We start from the raw sequence: 25,095 nt of genomic DNA on the forward strand, positions 1-25,095 counted from the left end.
TGGGATCTTCCCGGACCGGGGCACGAACCCGTGTCCCCTGCATCAGCAGGCGGACTCTCAACCACTGCACCACCAGGGAAGCCCGACCTTTGCTTTTTAACCAAAGCCTTTACCAAGGAAGTGGATCCTATGGGAGACTGTAGATTTAGTGAAGAAGGTATTTTGAGGCGGGGAGAAACCTTCAGAGCCTTCACATCACTCCACACAGGCAGCCAATTGCCAATTTCCCTGTCCTGCGTAAGGCAGGTGAAGAAAGAAGATGGGAGTCACAAGTGAACCTAAGTTGACACCTTTCTTGTGGTGGTAGCCGGTCATGAATGCCAGAGTCACTCCAGGCTCACTTGAATAGCTTTCAACCATTCTCCCCTTCAAGGTGATGGGCATCACTGGCCTAAAGAGAGAATCCCAGCCAGGGCTTGGATTGGGGACCAGGAGCCCAGCACCTGGGCCTCACAGTGAGACCTGTCTATTAAAGGTGAGGCAGGAGTTTCCAAATACACTTGATTCCTAATGGCCTGTGGCAAGAGGTATGAGAGCAGAATGAATATTGCCAGGAAAATCAGTAGAAACTGAAGGAGTGTTCAATAGGGGGTGTGGAAACCCTGGTGGAGGTGGAGAAACCCTGACGTCGGAGGAACCAATTATCTGTCAGCCCCTTTGCTCATGTTTGACAAACAGCGTGACAGTGAACATAGGTCCCACGGGACTCCCAGAACCAAGTTTGGAGATATTTGCGTATCATCCATTTAATAGAATTGAAGCTCATTCCTTGCATCTGCCACGACACACACACACACACACACACACACACACATACACACACACACTCTCTCTCCCTTTCTCTCTCTCTCTCTCTCTCTCTCTCTCTCTCTCTCTCTCCCACATCCATGCCTGTGTGTGTGTTGCTGACGGGCTGCACCAGACTGCACCTGTGAGATAAATCAAACTGAAATAAGAACTAGACTCTGGGGACTACGCTGACTCAGTATTTCTAGAAACATAATGGAAACGTCCCCCTCTGACTGCTCGCGCCTTCTGCCTAATAGAGCTTTGGGAGAGGGGAGACCTGCCTTGACCTCTGTCACGGATAGTCCCATTAATTCAGTGAGAGATGCCCCAGCCTCGCCTCTGTCCAGTGATCCAGTAATTCCCAATAATCCACAATCAAGAGTCTGATCATAAAAATCTACCCATTTCCACAACCTGGTATTGTAATCGTCATTGTCCCCTGAGTTCCAGTGATGTGCCAGACACCATACTAGGAAATTTGTGTTCAAGATATTAAATCCTCAAAATATCACTACAAGGCTCCAGTTCCACCAAACAGGGAAGTAAGGCCCGGAGAAGTCTGAAAGCTTCGTCCGAGGTCATTCAATCAACAGGTGGTCCAGCGGAGAATTTGCCTTTGCCTCCCTACCCACTTCCTCTCCTTAGCAAACTGATCTTTATTGCTTTTCTGTGCTGTTTGAGTTAGCTATTACTGTGAAACTGACTACTACAAAGCTAGCAGCTTAAAGCTCACCAGCGACTGGCTCACAGCTCTGTAGGTCAGATGTCTGCACCGCACGGCTGGGCTCTCTGCTCAGGCTGAAATGTAGGTGTCAGTGGCCACGTTCTCATCAGGAACTCAGGGACCTCATCCGGGTTCATTCCTGTTGTTGGCAGAATTCATATCCTTGTGGTCGGTTGCAGGACTGGAATCTCTGTTTTCTTCCGAGCTCTTACCTAGGGACCACTCTCAGCTTCCAGAGGTCACTCTCCGGTCCTTGCCCATGACCCCTCCATCCCCTCCATCTCATCCCTTTCTTGGCCATGACGCCCTCTGTGATGTCTCCATTTCATCAACAGAGAATCTCCCTCTAGTCCAGGCCTCCTCATACTTTGAATCTCTTTGACTTCCTCTTCCGCAAGCAGCCAGAGAAAACTGTTTTTAAAGGGCTAGTGTGCCTGGATAATCTCCCTCTTTTAAAGTCAACTGTGCCATACAGCATAACCTAATCAGAGAAGTCAAATTCATCACAGTCACATTCCTAGGGACTGTGTGTGGGAGGTGGGAGGGGGCATGGAATCCTGGCAGGAGTCATCTTAGAATCCTGCCTACTCCATGCACTAATCATGTGAATTCGTTTACTGCATTTGCTCCCTCCCCCTCCCCCCAGTCACCTGGTGAACCGAGAGACAAGGAGAGATGTCGCCAGGGAAGCAGGAGGAAGGCCCTGGAGTCTCTTAGGGCGGGAAATGGTACATCCCCTGACAGTATATAGATGGTAGACCCAGGTTCCCTCTGCTGGCCCACTGCGGGGCTCTGGCGGGGCACGCCCCTCGACGCCTTCGATGCTCTGCAAAGGGGAAACTGAGCCCCCTTGGGATGCTGCGGCTACCTCAGGGGATCCTGGCACTGAGGAATTTGGGCCCTGCTGAGAAGAGCGTTTGGGATGTGATGAATGTTTGGAAAGCGTAAAGAAACTGAGCAGAAAAGACATTACGGCAAATCGTATTATTATTATTATGACATTCTAAGTGTGATGGTATTACAAGCATCCTTAGGAGTGGCAAGTGCTGTTGTTATTATTAAGCAATCGGGCTCCTCTGTCCCCAGCATCAGGCTTCCCTCAGTGTCAAAGGCAACAACCGCTCAATTAATCACCATCTGAGGCTCCCCCGGCCCTGTGTGTGTGGTGCTGACAGCCCCCGTTCATAGCCCAGTGGTAAGCATGGCACCTGCCCATCCAGCTGAAGCCTCCAGCCATCACCCACATGGTGGACGCCTCTCCTGTGAGTTTCAAAGCTGGATTTTTATCTTGGCCCAGAGTTAAGATCTTTCTAAAACCACTTTTTTTTTTTTTTTTTTTTTTTTTTTTTTGCAGTATGTGGGCCTCTCACTGATGTGGCCTCTCCCGCTGCGGAGCACAGGCTCCGGACGTGCAGGCTCAGCGGCCATGGCTCACGGGCCCAGCCGCTCCGCGGCATGTGGGATCTTCCCGGACCGGGGCACGAACCCGCGTCCCCTGCATCGGCAGGCGGACTCTCAACCACTGCGCCACCAGGGAAGCCCTAAAACCACTTTTAATGATACCTCTCTTTGCTTAAAACCCTGCAATAGCTCCCCATCACCCCCAGGATAAAGTCCAAAGCAGCCTCTTTTGAACGGACCTCTGGGCTCTATCTGCACCCTTCCCTGTAGCCCAGCACCCCAGCCTGACGGGGTGGCTTGCAGGGCCCCACACGGAGCCACTGCCTCGCTTGCTCCTCGGGGCTCCATGCATGCTGTCCTTTCTCTGTCTTAGAAGCTGCTCCACCTCCTCACCTGCTGACTCCTGCTCACCTTTCAGGCCTCAGCTTGCAGGCAGCTCGCAACTTGGGAAAATAGACAGGCATTCTGAGAGAAGGGCCACCCCTCTCTGTGCCCCTGGCACTTGTGCTCTCCACTGTTTGGGACTTGCCTCCCCTTGCCACTAAGGAGATGTACCTTGACAGGGATAGGGTTTTGTTTGTTTGTTTTTGTTTTTTTGTAGAATGAGGCAAAAATGGCCAAGATCTGAAAAATCTCCTGTTACGTACATTTCCCTCCTGCTGTGGGAACCCGTCTGAGTGCCCGGTGGCTCAGGTGCCGGTCCTGCCTTAGTCACATACTTCCTGAGTGATCTCGAGTGTGTCGTAGACAGCGAGATGCCCAGCCCCTGTAGGAGCCCCTCACTGGCCCTGCTGCGAAATGGGGAGGAGGCTGAGGCTGCTGACTGGCAGTGTCACTCATCTTCCTCAACAACTCCTAGCACCCCTGCTGAGATGGGGAGGGGGTGCCTTGGGTCTCTACATGCCTGAGGCTAATGAGTTGGCACATGGAAAGAGAGAAGTTTAGTACCTGACATGTAGACAGAAGGCCTGATCAGTGGATCCTGAGTGCAGGGGGCCTCAGAGGTGAGGAATCAAGGCCTGACAGAGGAAGCAGGCCTTCGGAAAAGCAGCGGTGCCCCCAGCCCAAGGGGAGAGCACGAAGCCTCCACCATTGCTCATGTCCGTTTGATCTACTGAGGTTTCGGCTTTATAGTGAGTAACTACTTATTTAGTCCCAGCAACGCAAGGGTCTTCTAAAGACAAAATGAAGACAGAGCTGCTGGGGTAGAGGTGGGAGGGTTCTGCCTCCTGGCCTCTGTCTTCCTTCTTCCTGGGAGCAAATGACAAATGAGCAAATGATTCTTGTAGTCCAAGAATAAGATGGTGAAGGTAGGAATTGAGGTAGAGGCGACAGGGATGGAGAGCAGGGGACAAATTCAAGAGATGTTAAGGAGATAAGATGTTTCCAGGGACAATGCATGCATACCTGGATGAGATGGGGAGTGTGAGAATGGGACAAGTGGAGGATGAGGTCCAGATCCTAGCCTGAACGATGGGTGAATAGCAGTCACCCTCATAGGTAGGCAACCAAGGGAGGGGATTAGATTGGGGTGGAACAATCAGAAGTTCAAGTGTAGGAGTGATGTCGTCTTGAGGATGTCTTCCATCATTCCAGCTTCTTAATCATGGCTTAAGAAATTGGAATCTTTTGGTGTTCTCAGTGCTCCCGGGGTGAGAAAGTTCACAGGTATCAATCATTAACAACCTCAGTGAAGGGCTCACGCATTTGAGTTCATGCTGTGTCCTGGTGACCTAGCCTAGTGCTGGGTGAGCCGTAGGGAGGAATGGAATTATAAGCGCAGATCTTGGATGCCAGGTACCCGGATCTTGATCCCGTGTCTGTCTTTCGGGCAACTCCTAGGCACTTCAGTTTCTTCTCCCATCCAATGGGAATATGAATAAAGCCTGTTCTGTCCACACCAAGTGTGCTGGGGAGGACAGGAGGGATACAGGACAGTGCCTTATATGCCTTGTAAAGCCATGCCAATGGAAGAAGTTCATGTTATTATTACCCTCAGTGATAAATGGATGTTTAATAAATGACGTGATTCTGGTGAAAGCTGGCTGCTGGTCTCCTCTCCCAAGAAATTAGGGGCCAGGGCTGAGCATGGAGCAGAGGAGATGAAAGGCTGAGTCTTGGGTGAAAGCAGCTGAGAAGCAGGAGAGACTGCTGGAAACACCACCATAAGGATACGAACCAGTTCTGGAGCAAAGGACCCCAACTGGGTCCGGGTAGCGGAATCCGAAGAGATTGCACAGGTTGTAGAGGCATCATCGGGATGGCACCTTTTACAGGTTGCCTGTGGCCCTGGCAGGAGGGGAGCTGTTGAGGTTCTCAGGCCAACTGAGGGAGAATTTTATGCAAGAAAGAGCAGAGAGACTTCCCTTCGTGGCACAATCTGTAGGGAAGACAGAGGCTCCCTCCCCACCCCATCTGCCTCATTGCCTGTTAATGATGCCTGAAAGTGAATGCAAAATGCTTTCCTTGAGCTATTTTATCGTTATACTAATAGTACTAATAATTCAAGGAGTTCATGTCATATTTCCAATCTACATAGCACTTTCCTATGTATTATCTCTTTTAAGTCTCACAGCCAACACTGTGAAGTGTTATTTCCCCCATTTTATAACAAGGAGTCCTGTCTAATGAAAAGAGACTAGAATAAAGAGATTAAAAAATTAAAAAGCAGGGGCTTCCCTGGTGGCGCAGTGGTTGGGAGTCCGCCTGCCGGTGCAGGGGACACGGGTTCGTGCCCCGGTCCGGGAGGATCCCACATGCCGCGGAGCGGCTGGGCCCGTGAGCCATGGCCGCTGGGCCTGCGCGTCCGGAGCCTGTGCTCCGCAACGGGAGAGGCCACAACAGTGAGAGGCCCGCGTACCGCAAAAATAAATAAATAAATAAATAAAAAGCAAAGATTGGCTTTTGGGATTTCAGGGAACAAAATCTAGGACAAAATACCAATAGACAGTGTATGATTTAAAATGTTGTGACTCTAAATTCATACCCACTCTCTCCAACACAATTATTCTCCTAATCATTTAATGAAGCCAAAGAACCAGCTGTTGGTTTCACTAAGTTTCTCTGCACTAGGGATACAGTAATGAGCAAGACAGGCTAGCAGTAAAGCATTTGTGGCTCAGATGATGGTGACCAGAGGTGACTGAGGCTCCCGAAGCACTCTCAGCCGAAGTCAGCCAAGTTCATGAAGCTGCCTTTACCTGCCTACTTCTCTATGCATCTTAGCCATTCATGTCTTCAATTATGCTGCATTTATGTCTAAATACTCCCCCCCTGCTACCTGCTGTTGGCTTGTATTCCTTCCTGGGGGTCTTCATGCTGAACAGACACGGTGTGGGGTGAACCTCGGCTCTCCCATATTCTCAAGGTCAGTGTTTAGTTGCTCAGTCTGGAGCCCACACCAATCTCCAGGCCCCTTCTCAGGCAGAGAGTTAGTTGATGTTGGGTAATCCCTTTACTCTCTTAGACTACCCGTGTTCATTTTGTAGCTGCAAATGTTAGACCAGAAGTCACTGCTCTTAAGGTCGAGTTGTGTATTCTGAAATGAATTTTAACTCTATTTTGCTAGCTCTTCTACAGCACACTCAGCACGAACTCACAGTGTCCTCTGACCCTTGGTGCCCCACTCACGGGGGTGAGTAAGTGATACAAGCACATAGAGCACTGGGTCTGGGTCTGTTTACAGCTGTGTGGCCATGGGAAAGCGACTTCACTCCTCTGGGTCTCTGCTCCTTCCGCTGTAAATTGGCGCTAATAACTCCCGTGCCATACGGCTGCTGTAAGGATGGATTGAGATCATGCATGTGAAGTGCTTAGTTCTGCCAGGCACACCGTTGGTGGTCAATAAATTGTCTCAGTTATTATTATTATAATGATTGCTTTGTTAGAATTATGTATGGTTGGAAGATCTGGAGCTTCAACTCAAGGCTTCTGTCTCCCCAAAAATAGCCACACCAAGCAATTTAGCACTTTATGGTGACTTGCTTAGCAAAACTTTTCTCATTTGGCAAGTAGCTAAGGAAATCTTCTTGCAGAGTGAGGGGGGAGAGAAGAAGGCAAGAGAAGCCCCCAGGCCAGACAGTTCCCTTTGTCAGGACCCAGCTAGAGTGTGGAGACCAGGAGAAGGAAGGAGAAGAGACAGCATGGAGGATGGACTGCACTCTGTGTGAATTAGCCCTGCAAGGTGGATGTTCTGGTCTGCATTGTACAGGTGAGCAGATCGAAATTCAGAGAGGTTACCGGCCTGCCCGAGATCACCCAACCAATATGTGACGAGACAGGATTTGAACCCAGGACTGTCTTATTTCAAAATCTCTTTCTACCATATCCTGCCGTCTCCTGATGAGACCGCCACATGGCTCAACTCCAGGGGGCGCCATTCACATTACCATCGATGTGAACGGCAGCTGGGAGTTGTGCCATGTAGTGGCCACGTCTCCCGAGATCAGGGGGGCGGTCCGCTTAATGGGCGACTGCAAAGGAGAAATGATGAAGGCCTGACCTGGTGGGATTGGAAAGTTGGTGGCGCAGCGGTTGAGAGTCCGCCTGCCGATGCAGGGGACACGGGTTCGTGCCCCGGTCTGGGAAGATCCCACATGCCGCGGAGCGGCTGGGCCCGTGAGCCATGGCCACTGGGCCTGTGTGTCCGGAACCTGTGCTCCGCAGTTGGAGAGGCCACAGCAGTGAGAGGCCCGCGTACTGCAAAAAAAAAAAAAAAAAAAAAAAAAGAAGCGGGGGTTGAGGCTGCCTTTGAAGTGTCTAGCTTAAGTGGCCCAGGCGATAGTCATGCCCTAGGTGGGTTAGAAATAGGGAAAAGAAATAAGGGAGAAGGGGCTGCTGAGAGGAGAGAATACAATGCCTTTCCCCCACTTCCCATTTCACCTGGACCCAGGCCTAGGCAGCAAAGGGTTAGGAGATGGACTTGACCCCAGGACATGGTCTGGACCTGTGCTTTTGCTTTCCTGCTTTTCTCCTTAAAGGCAAGCACAGGAGCTGAGTCTGGATCATGAACAGCTCTTGCGCTTTTAGCTCTAGTCGGCCGACCTTGCCCCCTCCCCCCTCCCCACCCCCACCCCCTCACAGCCTGCCCTTGCTCCTGGCCCGGTGGATGAGCAGGCTGTAGGGCCATGGGGTGGTCCCTGCAACGGACCGGTGAGTGGACGCCGGTGGGCAAACCAAGACATTGGAAATGTCACAGCTGCTGGAGAAAGTGAGGGTCACTCAGCTGAGCCACAGCGCCCACGTGGCTCTCAAGCCTTTATGCGTGCCGCATTCCTTGCAGGCCTGTTCTGAACACCCTTCATTCCAGGTAACACTCCCCTGTATTCACTTGTGGCCATGACATGACCTTTAAGTGCAGTTACTCAGTCCCTTGAAAATCACTGTATACAGAAGGACACACACACACACACACAAACATGCTCACATAGGCTCACACATACACAAATGTGTGCACATTTAAAACTTTTTAAATGAGGCCCAGTGATAAGAAAACAAGCTGTCAGGAATTTGCTTTTCAAAACATAAGAATGTAACTTCCAGAGGGCAATCAAGGGGTGGTACCAGTTCTGCTCATGTTCTTACACCTTCTATAGGGGTAAAACCATGAGCAGAGCCAGGCGTGCTGAGGACCCCAGGACATTGAAACGTCTTCCATCAACAGCCTTGACCAATATTTACCAAACAACTTCTAGGCATCAGGCCCTATGCTGGGTGCGGTGTGGGGTTCGAAAATGGGGCAGACACATCCCTGCTCCCAGGAAAACACAGGCCTTGGGCACAAGAGGACACAGGCATGAAAATATGTTGGCACCATAAGCACTGTCACAGAGGCAAGCACTCTTGGGGTAACTGAAGACTTGATTTTGGTCTCTGTGCCACCACTCGGCCTTACCAGGCGGCCATTGGCTCTGTTCTTCACCCTGGTCCCCCTGGTCTCTTGATGATGATGGAATCCACTGCCTTTGGGAGTGGGGACCTTGAGATTTTCCTTCCCGGGACATTTATAAAAAGAGAATCAAGGTCCCCGTGAGAACCTGATCCACCCCAGGGCTCCTAACACTTTGTCATTTCGGTTAAGGTCACAGCCAGCCGGGCAGCGTGGCTGGGGGAGCACAGGGCACCTGAGTGAGGCCAGGGTATATACATGGCTAGAGCTCATGGTGGACGACAGGAGCCAGAGGGCCTTTACTCCCTTCCCGTCCTGAAACTGGTTAATTTTATGTACTACCCTCTCAGCTTAATGCCTCCACCACTTGGTTTGGGAGTTATGATACATGTTTCCCTGGATATACTGAGAGTAACATTTCCCACCGGACATTCTGTAGAAGGCTCCTGCGAGACATTCATAGATTTGGGGTGGAAAAGTGTTCCATGGTCAATATGTTTGGAAAGTTCTGGGTTAAGCAAAATTAAGCTGCTTTACTGTAGGACTTCTTTAACCCTTTAATGTACTAGTGTGCACTGTGAATCTTGGAAAGGTGACTAGAACACGCAATGTTTGCTCACCTCATTTGAATATGGGACCTTGTTTTCACGAAACGTCTGTTAACGCCTCCCGGAAAAGCTAGTATCCTGAGGAACACACTCTGAGAAATACTAGAGCTTAGAAGATTTTTCTTTGCGTACAGACTGGCGGTGGTCAGCTGTTTCCCATATTTGCTTAGATACCAGGCTTCAATAGCAGCAGGAGAGTGTAAGTTTAGACATAAAGAAGCATTTCCTAACTGTGAGGATGCTTAAAGAATAGAGCCTGGAGTGTCCTGGGAAATTACAGTAAGAGAACACACCACCCCTTTCTTGTCCTTTTACAAGCTCTCCCATGGGGCATTATAAATATAATGGATTATCAAGGAAGCTCCTGGATCTTTTTATCTTAAGGGGGCCTTTGAAAATAGGATATAATTGGGGGAGGAGAAGGTAGGCATTAAAAGGCAGGAAGACAGGCTGGCTGACTTCTGGAGGGGCTGTCTCTAAGTGTCTGTAATTCATTCATTCATTCTTACTCTGCCGGTCATGTGCATTTCAAGGAAACACCTTCTGAACTCAGGTTTCCAAGACAAGTGGAACTAAAGAAGCAGGAAGCCAGAAGCTGCCCGCGATCTCATGGTAGCATTTTGGTAACTGTCGCGTGTTGAACACTTCTTATGGGCCAGATGTGATACGCCTTGTGCGTGCATCTTTTCCTTGAACAACCTCTGAGGTTGCTGTCATTGCGCCCGCCTTACTAAATGAGGATCTGAAGCCCAGATCCTGAAGGCCATACTTCCTGAAGGTCATACATTTCAGTATAGTGTGGGACGTGGATTTGAACACCGAAGCCCTTACTGCGTATCCCCTCTACTGCCACTGTGCGTCTGTAGACATCACAGTGTCGGGGATTCTTGACACGGGCCTCCTTCCACCAGGCTGTGCGTGTGAGGATAGGGCGGGGCGTGATGAGCTGCCCACATTGACAAGGAAGCTGAGGGAGGGGGACGTCTCCCTCCACATCAACCACAGCTGGGGAGGCCCCTCGGTTGCCTGACGGCAGCCTGGCTCTGCACCCTGCCACCTCCCCCTTGCCAGGTGCGTCTCTTCTCATTAGCCATCTGTCCCCTTGTGTCTGCTGAGCCCACGGCGCGTGGGTAGCTGCCCTATTAGGGAGACAGGAGATAATATCAGCTTATGAATCAATACATTCTCTTGCACGTCCGTGTTCCCCTGGCGAGAGTGTGGCAGGATCCAAAATACACTTAATCCTCATCCCACTCCACGCTGTCAGGGATTGGTGGCTCCAAAGGAATCTTTGTCACTTCAGTCTGCAAGCTGCAGCTAATGAGGATGGACTCCGGGCAGAGCTCAGGCCTGTGGCCCAAGGGCTTGGCCGTGGCCGTGGCCGTGAGGGAGGATGCCGGGGACGTGCCAGGGGCCTGGAGCAGCTGAGTCTTAAGACGAGGAGGCCGCCTAAAGGAAAGTCACGTTTCTGCTCAGCCACAAAGTAAGCCCAAGGCCCCTGCCATGGGTCCTGTCAGGCTGAGTGGCTGATGGCTTAGTCCTGGGGTCTAACGACCACGTGCCCACCGGGCGCAGAGCTGTGTGCGAGGCACGTGGAATGAACGTGTGATGAATGTGAATTCAAAGCACAAGGATGGCCTGACCCTCATTTGAAGGCGTTATTCCAGGAGTGGGAATTGGCGAGCCGAAGAGCCCGCACCCTCTTGCCTGGTTTCCCTGTATAGGGCCAAGGTGGGTCTTGGGAGTCCAGGGCTCTGAGCTCAGCCCTGCCTGAGGAGGGGGATTCTTCTCCCTGTGACACTATCTGGCCTCAATGAGACTCACGCCTGCAGGTTTTAGCTGAGTGAACACGTGGCCCCGGCCAGGCGATCGGGTGAGGGCCACGCCTCCTGGGAGAATTCCTTTGAGCTTCTAATTGTCACTGCCCCACATGGGGTTTCTCTGACTGCCTCATCTCAAGTAGCAGCCCCACCCTAACCCCCCATAGATATCTGACAGTATATGTATGTATTTGTCTATTCACGATCTGTCTTTTCCCCGAAGCTGCAAGTTCCCGGACATCAGGAAATGTGTTTCTTGTTCACATCTTCTGTGTCTAGAACATCCTCTGTGCCCGTGTCTGGCACATAATAAGCACTTAAATGTGTGTTAAATGAGTAAACAATAGTAATAACAAATGAAAGCACAGCCCTACCTGCAGACCTTCAGGTTGAGATTCTTAGCAAACTTGATCTTGTCACTCGTCTGCTGACAGTGCCCTCAGGTCCCATCACTACAGGATAAAGTGCAAGCTCCCCAGCCTGGCAGCCGGGCCGCTGTGCTCTGGCCCCTGCTGACGTCTCCAGCCTCATGTCTCACCGTCTCCCCACCCACATGCCTCCTGGTGCTGACCCAGTGACTCCCAAACCTTGGTGTGTGTATGACCTTGGGCCCTGCTGTAAATGCAGACTCCTGGGCCTCGGCTCCCGAGATCCAGATTCAGCTGGTGTTCGGTGGGGTGCAGGGATCATCACTTTTTTTTACAGATACCTGGGTGAGTCTGATGGCAGGTCTTCTGCGGACACACTTTTGAGGAGCGATGCTTCTGTCAAAGTACACTGCAGGTGCCCACGCACTGTCTCACCTCCATGCCTTTGTATCCATGGTGACTTGTCTGGAATAGCCTTTGTCCATCCACATTTTCTACTCAGAAAACGCCTAGGCATCCTTCAAGACTCAGCTCATGGGTCACACCTTCTGCAGACCCAGTCCTGCCTCCACAATCTCATTTGTGTTTTTCTTTCTCTCTCCTCCCAGAGCATCGTACACATGCCTTTCTTAGAGATCTTTCTGTTTCTTTCTCTCTTCTCCCTCCTGGCACCTCAACACTGTGAGCTACTTGAAGAAGAACGCTCCGTTATCTCTGGACCCTGACACCTAGCAGAGCGCCTGGCCATGGTGTCCGTGTGGCTAGAACGCACTGCCCAGCTGTGCTCCTGCAGAGCGCCCCCCCCCACTCTTCCCTTCCTAACCCTGCTCTGCTCTGCCTGCTGCGTCTTTCAGGAGTTCTCGCTCCAGAGGATGGACAGCCTCGTGGACGATCGCGTCAACATCCTGGGATTTTCCATTTTCAACCAGTCCCATGCTTTCTTCCAAGAGTTTGCCCAGAGCCTCAACCAGTCCTGGCAGGAGAACTGTGACCATGTGCCCTTCACGGGGCCCGCAGTAAGTGCCCACCAAGCCCCTCCCTGGTGCCCCTTTGCCACCACGCACACCCCCTCCGTGGGCCAGACATCCCAGATACAACAGCCCCTGGACTCCAGCCTTCTCCAGGCCCAGCTCAAAAAGAGGCTGTAGAGATGCTGGAAAGCGGTCACAAGGGACATGTTTGGGGAAGTGGGGAGCTGTGAGCAGCAAGCGTAGAGGAGTCAGCAGGGAGAGAGGCCCCGACTGGTCACTTAGTGATGTCTGTGGCCAGCCTCCTGATGATGCTGTTGCTGAGACCCGCCTGAGTTCAGGATCCAAGACTCTTACCATTGGAAAGGGCTTCAGCTGATCTGTTCCCTCATTTCTCAGACAGACTGAAGCCTAGGCTGGGAATGGGGGTGAGGGACGAGGATGCGGGGCTCTTGTTCAAGGGCACACACCAAGCCTTTTTCAGGTGAAACTAGATTCTGATACTCCTGGTCCAGTGCCCTTTCATCTCCCCGGACCACTGCCCCTGGTAGAGCTTGTCCAGAGAGACTTCCTTTGTGCCTTCACCCGTGTGTTTCCCCCATGCACTTCCTTCCCCTCCTTTTGTGATGGAGACAGAGGTTTCCCTGGCTGTTCTCCACTGGGTCTGATGTCCTTACTCTGTGGGGCAGCTCAGGAAGGTCTGCTCGTGTCCATTTGCTAAATGACAGGTTCTCAGGGGATGAGGTGGCGTGGCTTTCTACATCTGTCCTAGCCAGGTTACATTTGAGCCTCCCAAAGCCCCATAAAGCAGCTCATGTGATGCTCACATAACTTCCCAAAGGGTCAGAGCTCGTGCAAAGCTCGGGGAGCTTTCATCAGGGAAGCGGATGGGAGAAGGAGGCATGAGAACTTGAGTTGCAAGGCTCTTAAGTTTACAGAGCACGTCCCAACAGGGTGTTTTAGAGCTGAAAGAGGGAAGATTCCATAGGAAGGATTTGGCAGGGGTGAAACATCTGAAAGACGGGAGTCCTCACCCCCAGGGGCTTAAGGGACAGTGAGTATTTCCTCAAGCATATGGAAGGGGTAGGACCAGGCTCACCCCTTCTGGCAGGAGTACAGCCCTGTGCTCCTGGTCTTGTCCGTGGGTCTTGCAGTCATGACTCCGGTGTTGTAATGAGGTGCTGACACACTTCAAAGGCTCACAGCACAGGATCAGGAGAGAAAACAAAACCTGCCGCCTCCTCTCCAACCCGAAGCGTTCCACATTTGGCTTTGGCCAAGTGAAATTAAGAGTCCCGGTGCCACACTGCTGATGTCCCTCTGAGGGTTTCAGCCCTTCCATTCGTGCTCACATTGACCACGAACAGGCAGATGGGAAGCCCTTGGTACCTGCCTCCTAAGGAACCAACACCAAGGCCAGGCAGTGCCACTCACAGGGCTGTAGGGCCAGCTCTGTCTGTGCTCACATGTGCTGAAAAGAGCACTCGCCTTAGAGGCACAGGACCTGGATTCAAATACTGGCTTTGCTGTTTTCTTGCTGTGTGATCTTAGGTAGCTGTGTCACCCTTCTGGGCCTCAGGTTCTTTTTTCCCTAATTTTGGGCAGTTATGCTTGACCATGTTAGAGGATTTTTGTGAAGGTAAAATGGGATATGCTTCCATCCTCAGTTCACAGTTATTCACTGAATGAGTTTATTTAACAGTCCATCTGCCAGACACTGGGAGAAGCATTAGTAAATATATCAGGTAGCTTTTGCAACAGAAATGCTGTGTAACAACCTACCCTCAAATCTCACCAGCTTACAACAATGAACGTTTATGTAGCTCGTGCATCTGAGGGTCAGCTAGGGATCAGCTAGTCTACGCTGGCTCAGCAGGCGGCTCTGCTGATCTGGCTGAGCTCACTCAATGCCTGGGGGTCGGCTGATCTAGGTTGGGATGGCTCTCATCCTTCTCCTGACCCAGCAGGCTAGCCTGGTATGTGCTCCTGGTGGTGGCAGGAGAGCAACAAAGCAAGTGGAAATGCACAAGACCTCATAGCCCTAGGCTCCCAGGACAGGCGCACTGTGACTTCCACCTCATTTCCTTGGCCAAAGAATGCCACATTCACAAACTCAGAGTCAGGGAGTGAAGAAACGGACCGAATGCGGAACCACTGATGCTTGAAATTATCCCGCCCTGACCTCGTCTTCCTCCTCACGGCATCCTAGTAACAGACAAGAGCGGTTGTGCATCCCTTTTTGACAAATGAAGAAACTGAGGTGAAATGAGGAGAGCTGGGGCCTGCCGAGGGCCTCCAGAGGATGGTGCTACAGCGAAGCCTGGACTATAGCTTACAGAACCTTCCAGCCATGGTCTCTGTGGCCTCTGAAGGGAAGGTGATCCAGCAGCTCCTCACCTGGAAGCAACCAATCTTTCTCGAGGCTTCTCGCTTCAGCATCTACCTTTGGCAAAGCGGTGCCTCTTCCCGTCCCTTTGGGGACAGAAATTCCCAGCACAAACAGCCCAGCTATTTCATCTGCTGGGGAGCCGGAAGGTGAGAAAGAATCAGTTCCAGGAAAGCGCAGCCCCTTTGTCTCCCCATCCAGCTTTCTAAAGAGGCTGCACCCGCTCCTGTCTCGGAGGGGCTGCTCTCCTCCCCCTCCCTTTCCTCCAAGGTCCTCTCCCCTCTCCCCCCACCCTCCATCGGTTCCATTCTCTTTTCCTTCTCATCTCCTCCCCTCACTCTTCCCTTTCCACTTTCCTCTGTCACCATAACCTCCTTCCTTTCTTTCTCTTTCTGTTCCCCTCTCTCTCCTACATGCCACGTTTTCTTTGCATCTTCTGTCTCATTTATTTTCCTCCCAACTGGAGTGTGTCTCCCTCTCTTCCTCATCTTCCCAGTCGGCCCATGATATTCCAGTTGCAGCTCGCTGGAACGGGGGCCCCGTTCCAAGGGCACAGAGAGGGAGTGGCTGAACCGAAGGGTGACCACCAGAGGAAAAAGCTCAGTGCTGCGCCCACCAGGCTGCGTCCTCCAGGTGGCTGCCGGCGAGCCACAGACATGCTTCTTGCCAGAGGTGATGACAAGGACGGAAGACAGCGTCGTGAAGGGAGACACAGCCCCTCTAATGTCACGTGCCCATCCCATTCATCACGCGGCGAAGAACAAAAATCGTGGACAATCATTAAAATTACAGATGGCTAGATGAAGTAATTAGAATTTAGGCTAAAACAGCTGTTTGTAATTAAGTGTTTATTTCATCGAATAAAACCCAGATTGTAAGAACTGCTCCATGAGATTTTAACGGTTCCTGTCCTGGTATGATGTTGGGGGGCAGGGTTTAAGCGACAGAAGGTCTGCGACAAACGGACATCCGAGAGGACTCTGGGAATCCAGTGATCTGGGGGGTGTCGGGGGAAGATGAGGGTTACAGGCGTGAGTTTAGAAGACATTCTTATTTTTATTTGGATGAGTGGGGGAGAAACTCAGCCGCTATTCCCTGATTGATTCATCTTAATTTATACAGTCTTTCATTCCCCTGAACAATTTACAAACAGCTCAAAAGAAGATAACAATGAAGAAACAAAAGAAACTATAAAAACAAGAGAATCGAGGGTGTTTGCCAAGCAACATTTCAGAGCCAAGAAAGGAGAGGATTTTAAATGAAGGTTGAGTCATTTGGGGGATTTAATATTTAGAAGAGACAGGACAGGAGAAGCAGAGACAACTCCCAGAGGCACACACATGCCGATGGGGAACAGAAACCACAGAAAGACAGTGAGGGCTCGTGAAAGGGAAGCAGGATGGACGACAGGAAGGGGCAGGGATGGTGAGCACTACAGGCCCAGCCCTGGAGACATGGATGGAGCGCTATTTGGGTACCAGAACTTTTCCCCAAACGCTTTCCAGAGCTAAATTAGTAAATGATAGTAGAGGAAGAAAGCAATTCGGAGAGCAAAAAAGGTGCTTTGGGATGGAGACCCTCAATGAGATGTAAAAGTTGACGAGGCAGAGATTAGATTACAGGCTCTCACACCATCGGAGGTGAAATTGGCAATGGTGGACGGGGTGGGGGGAATAAGCTGGAGGAGTGTGGATGGAAGACAAGGTTTCAGAGAAGCAGTTGGAGGATCCCAGTGAGAGGCCTGGGCTGATTGCCAGGAGCCTGTGAGAGAGGAGCCGGCTGGTGATCTACAGAGGACCCTTAGGAGACTGAGCTGAGAAAAGATGTTCAGGACTTAGGAGGTTTCAGGAGCTCGAATCAGCCCAAGCTGAACTGCAGAAAGGACCCATGAAGCCCAGAGCACACTGGGGACACATTACCTGTGTCACCTCTCTGAAGGCAAGATACAGCTGGAGGGGAGACAGGGACCTTGATGATGTCCCTTCTGGGCTTCCCTGGTGGCGCAGTGGTTGAGAGTCCGCCTGCCAATGCAGGGGACACGGGTTCGTGCCCCGGTCCGGGAGGATCCCATATGCCGCGGAGTGGCTGGGCCTGTGAGCCATGGCCGCTGAGCCTGCGCGTCCGGAGCCTGTGCTCCGCAATGGGAGAGGCCACAACAGTGAGAGGCCCGCGTACCGCAAAAAAAAAAAAAAACTGATGTCCCTTCCATCCGCTTCCTCCTTCCCACCCACAGCATCCTTTGCTGGAGCTGTAATTACTAGAAGCACTCGAAGAATCGTGAAGGCCCCAGAGTTCAACATGCCAAAGAACACTGCAAACAGACACACGCCGATTTCCCAGCATCTGGATCATTTGCTAATAAGGGAGCATCAGCCGAGAAAACCACGTCCCAGACGGAGTGGGAATAGTGGCAACCGTGTGGCAGGAAGAGCTTGGGGCTGGTGGGAGGATGTGAGCAGTGGCATGGTGAGCTGTGTCTGCAGATCTCCGGGGACCAGCACGCAGCCTCGTGAGAAGAAGAAGGGGGGTTAGAGAGGGGATAAGGCCAGGCCTTTCTGGGGGCCTGCCCTGAGACAAAGGGGGTCCCCAAGGCCTCGGTACCAGTTAGGATGCTCTGAGATTCAAGTAACGGAAGTCCGGAATGAAACGGTCTCTTACCAAAAAGGAAGTGTGTTATCACGTGTCACAGGAAGTCCAGAGGTAGGGCAGATCCTGGAGCGATGTCGTTGGAAACCCAGGTTCCTTGCGTCTGTGCTCTGCACCCTTGGTGTCAACTTCATCCTCAGGATGGCTGCGGCAGGTCCAGATGTCACGTCCAGACCCAGTAATGTCCAGAGGAGGAGGAAGGACAGCTTCTCCTAGAGACAGGAAACCCGTCTGAGAAGCCTATCACTGGAGCCCCACACTCCAGGCCTCAGTTCGTGTTTCATTGGTCAGAATTGGACCACCTGCTCAGTCCCGAATCCCATATTGGCAGGGGGGATGGGATGACTCTTGGACCGCTCAGGCCCACCTGGGAGCGGGGGCTGGGACCCCTGAAGCACATGGCTGCTTGGGGGAGGGGAGGACACCTGCAGGAAACGGGGGTTCTGTTAGGAGGAAGGGGAGAGTGGATGCTGGGGGGGCAGCTGGTGGTACCCTTCCACTGCCCCCTCTGTCCTGCCCTTATAGTCCTGTTCCAGTAGAGGCCCCAAGTGGCTCTTAACTGAAGGGCTAACTTGAGGACAACCAGTCAGACCACGAGGTAAACTGGGTGATGACTAAGCCTAGGGCAGCAGAGAAGCCTGCCTAGCACCCTTCCCCGTGCCCAGCTCTGGCCGAAGAGTCTCAGGCTCGCATCTGCTGTTGAGAAGGTAACTGCATCCAGAAAGATTGCCCCATGCTGTCCTGGGAGGTGAGGCACGGATAATTCTGATAGAGCAATGACACCCTCCGGCTTCTCCAGAGGAGCCTTGCCAGGAAGGGAGGGGGAAAGAGTGCTGCAGAGAGGGGCGGAAAGCAGCCTGGAGAAAGGGGTGCTGGGCTTCCAGTCTAGTCCTGTCCTGGCTGAAGTCCTGTCTTCATTTGTAAAATGAGAGGGTTGGACTTCTTGATTTCTAAGATCCCTTCCAGCTCTGACACGAGTGATTTTGAGAATCTCAGGATGGAGAGATTGACTGGGAGGCAAGAGAGACAGAAATTAGTTCACGGCATCATTTAAATAGCCCAACGGAAGGATGGAGAAGCAGGGTCAATAGGGGTAGCTACCTCTCCCTCAGGTAGATGTGTGTCCAAGCTGGAAGGGGAGAGTCTGTGGCATTCATAATTTCCATATGTCCTTTGGCGAGGAAGTGTGAGAGGTCCATTAATAAAGGAGCCACTTGTGCTCAGGGGGAAATGAATTGTGTGCAAAGGACAAGACAGCTGTAGGCTTGCTGAGAAGCATCCAGCGCCACGCAGGTGAGCCTCGAATCAAGTGAAGGAGGAGCTCAGCTGCTAGGAGAAGGGCAGTGGGATGGAGAAGAGGATGCGGAAGGTGATGGATGAACTTGGAGGAACGTGGCTGGTTTTCACAGCTCAGCGGGACCACAGAGGTTTCCACTGACCCTGACTGTGCGATTTAGGTGCCCTTACCTGCTTGGTCTCCGGGTCACAGGTGGCCACAGGTGGCTTCAGGACCGGGCCAGAAAGGAGGGCTGACTGATAGAGCTGGAAGGGCAGAAGACCCAGTGAAGGCAGAGGGGACAGAATAGCTCACGCCTGGTGGGATGTCTCAGCGGAGAACAGGAGGTGCTGAGGTCTGCAGTACCTGCCGGATCGTAGGGGCTGAAAAGATGTGTGAAGAAAGGACAGAGGCGGGTGGAAGGAAGGAAAGAAGGAGCAAGAGAGGGGGAGAGGGGGAGAGGGAGGAAGGAAGAACACGCTGGCCAGGCAGTTTTGCGTGCAAGTGAACTGGAATTGGGGCAGAGAACTTTATTTGGCTGTTTTTCCCTCTAATTGCCTTCTAGAAAGATTATCCAAAGTCAGCCCACCCAGTTCCCATGACAGGCCTTTTTGCCCGACATGGAGCAAAACTGTGGGGAAATACATCCCTCTTCCCAGCCCGTTTTCTTCCCCGTCGCTCCCTGTTCTTGCTACTCCCCAGGGTCCTAGCTCAGCCAGCACGGGCTTCCTGAGCCCCTGCTGACGCCCGTGGGCACCTGGGGTGCATCACCCCGCCCTCGGGTATGGTGACCCCTGAGACTGGCAGTGTAGCGGGCACTTTTACTGACCCGTGAGGCGGGGGTGCTACCTCTTGTGTGCAGGAAACTTGCTTCCCCCGGGGGTTCCGTCACTCAGCACGTAAGAGAAGCCTGGGCACTAGACTTGGGGTTCGGGGTTCTGAGCTTTGAGCTCTTTCTCGTGCACCTCCCTGACTCAGGCTGCTTATACTCTGTCTGGAGAGCTTGAAAAAGATCCAAGAGGTCACAAGCTGGTCTCTCTGCCTCCAGCCTTGGAGGGACCGGTGTCCCAGGGCCCGGCCAGCTAGGAGGGAGGTGGTAAGATGCCACATGGAGAGTGTTCTTGACGGGTTAGGCTCTGAAGGGATGGTGCTGATTGCCCGCGGTGGGATGTCAGAGTTCAGTGAGGAATTTGCTTTGCACTGGGACGTGGGTTGAATTCCAGAGCCCAACGTCACACCTCCCACGAGGAGGCCTCTGCCTGCCTTCCTGGGCCTCCCCTCAGGGCCCCGTACAGCGTAGACCCCGTAGTCATTCCCACTGGGTAGGTTCTCTTGTCATTAACACAGCAGAGTGTAGCCCCTCCTCAGATGGCACATTCCCCAAGGACAGGCATCTTCTGTTCTGCTCCTACCACCTCCTCCCAGACACCCCAAGCTTCCCCTCCCCAAAGCTTGCAAACATCCGGTTAACCGGATGTATGTTCAGGCTGAGCCTTGTGGGAAGATTTCACTCAACATTTAATTCAATTCAAGAAATACGTCTTGGGGGCTTCCTGTACACAGGGTCCTGGCTCTAGACGAGATGCAGGAGATAGAGATTGAGGTCCTGTGTGTTCCTGCCCTAAGCGCTGGCAGTTTCACAGGGAGGTGAAAATATGGACAAACAGCTGCACTAGCCCTTCCCCTGCCTTTAAGTCCCTCACAGCACTCTCCCCACCTCACTTCTGGTTTATTGCTTTCTGCCCTCCTCCCCCCATGTGTGATCCACCCTCCCCCCCACTTTGTCTTTGGCCCTGCAGTTCCCCCTCTGGAATGCCTTTCTCCTCTTCCCAGCTTCTCCCCACCCCCAGATCCAATGTCTTTCCTACCAAATCCTTCAGTGCTCAGTTCCAATGCTGAATCCTCCAAGAAACATTTTCTTGATCACCCAACCAGATAAGGTATCTTCTCTTTGGACCCCCCAACAGACCTTTTGGCCCATGTCACTCAGTTTCATGTTACCTTTATTTGTGTCCTATCTCCCCATCTTCCCTCCCCAGTTCCACTCTAATCTATCACAGGAATAGGGTCTTGCTCACTGCTGGGCTTTGAACTCACCATATACTTCATATATGCTCTTCATATTGAATAGTACAAAGTAGACTGTAATAGTAGGTACATTTAAGAAGAAACAATATCAAGGGGGTCTTCCAGGAGGAAGTGACCTTCAACTGAGCCTTGCGGAATGGGCAAATCTGAGAGTAGGGTTCCTTCCACCTCCTGACATAAGCACCCGGCCCCTTCCTTGGGGCTTCTCAGATCAGTGGAAGATGTTACTTCCCTGGAGAAAACAGAGAATAGGATACCCTTGAAATCATTTGGAGCCCAAAGAGGTGGCTTGATGGTCCAATTTCAGAGAAGGCTTGGCCACCATTGTCGCCTTGGGCCAGCACTGGACTCTTAGGGGAAGTGACCCCAGAGGCAGGAGGTGGGCCCAGGGCATCAGAGACACGCCTTTACTTCTTTGTTTTGCTTTTCTTTCTTCCTCCTCTTCTCCTTTCTTCCTCCTTTCCCTTTCCTTCCTTTACACCTGTCACTTCGTCTCTCTGCCCCCTCCCAGCTGTCCTCCGCCCTGCTGTTTGACGCCGTCTACACTGTGGTGACGGCGGTGCAGGAGCTGAACCGCAGCCAGGAGATCGGTGTGAAGCCCCTGTCCTGTGGCTCGGCCCACATCTGGCAGCACGGCACCAGCCTCATGAATTACCTGCGCATGGTAAGGGGTGGGGGGGGCTCTGTGGGCCTCACCCAGCCTGCGGGGGTTGGGAGGGACCACTGTTCAAGGCCCCTCACCTCCAGACCTCCCCAGTACATCACAGCCCCAGGTAAAACAGTGATCTCTGGTGACCCCATTGAGGGGATCATCAGTCACAGTTTTTCCCTAATCCCTAAAAGCCACCGAGAATCCATGGCAAGTTTGTTTACAGGGCAATGGACCTTGAGCCTTAGACTGTTCGGGGGTCTCTGGATTCCAGGCTTGGAACTTGGCTCAGAGGTGGTCCCTGCAAAGCTCTGCACAAGTGGGGACAGATGGATGATGCTGTCATAGGCTGTGGCCCCTCAGGGAGCTACAGGCTCAACACTTCTGGCCTGATGCTGGGTTCCCCCGGGGTTCTCCCAGCCAAGCCACCTCTGGTGGGATGGACGTGATTCTAGCCCACGAAGAAGCCATCTTCTGTCAGAGAAGCCTGGCGGAGAGTGGCTAGGATTTTGCAGTTAGAGTCAGGTTATCCTGCAGCTTGGAGGTGGGTGAGTAGCTGCCCAAGGAGGATAAATGCTATTCACAGCCAAGGGCCTGGATGAGGAGCTCAGGGGGATCTGAGCTCAAGCTAGCATCTCAGCATCAAGTTGGTTTATGCAGCAGCTGTGAGGTCATTGGGGGTGGGGCATCCTTTCCTCCTCTAGCCCCGGCCAAGTCTGAATTGGTTCCAGAGACATCACTTGCATAGTCTGAAGATCCTGTGGCTGAGAGGTGGACAGGAGAATGGATCTTGATGGCTTCCCTTCTCTTGGGCATCCTTAACCAGCATGGTGGAATGCTTGCTTGTGGCCACATGGAAGGCGGGGCCTATTTGGTGCTGTAACTCACTCTCTCTTGGACAGGTAGAATTGGAAGGTCTCACCGGCCACATTGAATTCAACAGCAAAGGCCAGAGGTCCAACTATGCCTTGAAAATCTTACAGTTCACAAGGAATGGTTTCCGGCAGGTAAGCCTGGCCATGCCGCTGTGGTGGCAGATCCCTCCTCCTCGTTCCTTTCTCTGTCCCCAGCCCATTTGTCCTTGGCACTCAGGATGGCCTCCTGCTCTCAGTTGTCCCCAGGAGCAGCAGGCTGTGTCCAGTGCAAGGCTCCTGGCAAGTCCTGGCTTCCCCCTTCCTGCACCAGGATCAGCCCGTGTGGGTCAGGGGCTGCAGCCCCAGCAAAATACCAAAAGAGAGGCAACCGTGCTTTATGGCGGGAGAGGTGAGACAAGGGAGCATTGTATAAGGAGGGAATTCCCAGGTCTTTCCACTCTTTGGATTATTCTACTCCCTGAATCTCGTCCTAATCCTGGAACCAGGGTTCGATTCCAGCTTGCTTGCCCGTCACGTACAGATCAGATCCCATAGGGCTGAGGAATCCCTTCGGCGTTCAGTTCTCTTCTGTCAGCTCTTTTCTGACCAACCCACCACGCCCGTCTGCCATGCCAATCACACCTCTCCCCTCTGGGCTGCTCCCTGTCCACTCCGTCAGCTCAGGATGCTTTGGCCCCTGGAGCTCCTTTCAACTCCCTCTTCCTTTCTCATTCTCCTCCATTAACCTTCTCACTCTCCTTTCCTCTGCTTCTCTTACATCAGAGGAAACAGGGATTCTGGCAGTCACTCCAAGTGCCTCTCTGAAGGTCTCCCAACCTCCCCATCGCTCTAATAATCAACTCTTTATTCTTAGTGTATCCTTTCTCCAACCTTAAAGAGCCTTAGAAGTAGGAAAGGATGCACTAATTAGAGCAGGAAGCAGACATACTGAAGAGCCTCCTGCCTATCAGAGTGGCTGAGCAAGGAAACATACCACTGAAGGGGTCACAGAATCACCTTTTCAGGAGATGATGAAGGATCATCATCATCTTCACCACCACCATCACCATCACCATCATCTTCACCACCACCACCACCACCATCTTCACCACCACCACATCATCATCTTCACCACCACCATCATCATTATCGTAGGAGCTTTCATTTATTAAGCTCTTACCATGGGCCATTTACCACAAGAAGTGTGTCATTTGTATTTTCTCATTTAATCCTACAAAGTAGTTACTTTTTATTAATCCCCATTTTACAAGTGAGGAAATTGAGGCTCCAGGAGACTGACTTGGCCTTGAACAATGTAGTAATGGCAGTTGGTTTTGAACTCAAGTACCTCTGATTCTAAAGCCCAAGTTCTTAACCATTATGACAAATAATGCATCAGAATAACCTTGGTAATTTGTTAAAAATGCAGATTTTTTAGACTCCACCCCACAAGAATCTGATTGGGTAGACCTAGCAGAGGGCCCAGGATGCAACATCAGGCACCCAAGGTGATCCAGGTGATACCCTGGGCTGCGCTGGGAGGGCCGTCTCATCTGCATCCTTCCCCTTGGTCCTCGTGCCTGAAAGGCTCCAATTCAGCCCTTCTCACGGGGGCCAGTGGAGTTCCTTTTAGTAGGACAGTGATTATGCTGGGCCACGAGGCCAGGTCACCCTTCTTGGAAGATGAGAAGGTAAAAGACAGGAGTCCCAGACCAAGAGAGGAGCTGTGTTAACGACTGCTCGTAGCTCAGGGCCGGAGCTACGTGATCTTTAAGCAATGACATCAGCAACCTTTTTTCATAACTTCCCAAATGGGGTGGGAGTTAGGTAGGCGGCCAGAAATTATGGGATTGAGGATCACAAAATGGTCATTTCACGTATGTAACAAATCATGTACTGACCCCTTCCTATGAGTCAGGCACTGTGCTGGGCACGCAGGAAACAAACCTGAAAAGGCACAGTCCCTGCACCGAGGCAGCCCACACTCTGGCGAGAGAGACTGACGGAAAAAATAGGTGCAATTTGGGTTATTAAACTCAAATCATGCCCTCGGGCTCATAATTCTCGGAACAAAGGAAGCCGCCTGCCTGTAGGAAAATTGTCAGGCAGACTTCCTGAGTCCCAGTGGGGATGTGAAGTAAAGAACATTTATTCATTTTTTCAATATATATATTTTGCGTGCCTGTAATGTGCCAGGCTGTCTTCTAGACAGAGGTGAAAAATGGGCTTAGTGTCTGCTTCCGTGGAGCCTGTATTCTAATAGGGGACAGACAGCAGGCAAACAAATACTATATAATACATCAGTAGAGGTACGTGCTACAGGAAAAGTGAAACAGGGTCAGGAAAAGGAAGGGATGAGAGAGTAATGGGGAGAAGCCGTAGTTAGGGGAACAATGCCAAGCCCAGACCAACTCCATAGAAAGCCCAAGCTCAGGCTTTGAAAAATGCCCCTTGGCCTTCAGCCCTGCTTTGTGATGCTCCCTGGAAAAAGCCCACTTCCATCAGGCAACACCTGCGGTGACAGAGTTGGCTGGTGGCTCCAATCCCACCCTGTACTTGAAGAATAGCTCATTAAGCTCGGAGTACCTCTTCACCTTACCTGTGCTTCTCCACCAGCTGCCAGGCTGCAAG

At 51.9% G+C, this 25,095-nt stretch overlaps 1 protein-coding gene across 1 annotated transcript in view; it reads left to right on the forward strand.

Moving 5' to 3' along the window:
* Positions 1–25,095, forward strand: part of GRIK4 (glutamate ionotropic receptor kainate type subunit 4) — a 311,029-nt gene that overhangs the window by 186,062 nt on the left and 99,872 nt on the right. Inside the window, exons 7-9 of the mRNA XM_060103224.1 lie at positions 12,452–12,613; positions 21,473–21,625; positions 22,513–22,617. Of these exons, the coding sequence (XP_059959207.1) occupies positions 12,452–12,613; positions 21,473–21,625; positions 22,513–22,617 (420 nt within the window). The remainder of the gene's footprint in view (positions 1–12,451; positions 12,614–21,472; positions 21,626–22,512; positions 22,618–25,095) is intronic.

This window comes from Mesoplodon densirostris, chromosome 7, assembly GCF_025265405.1.
Source record: "Mesoplodon densirostris isolate mMesDen1 chromosome 7, mMesDen1 primary haplotype, whole genome shotgun sequence".
Lineage (NCBI taxonomy): Eukaryota > Metazoa > Chordata > Mammalia > Artiodactyla > Ziphiidae > Mesoplodon > Mesoplodon densirostris.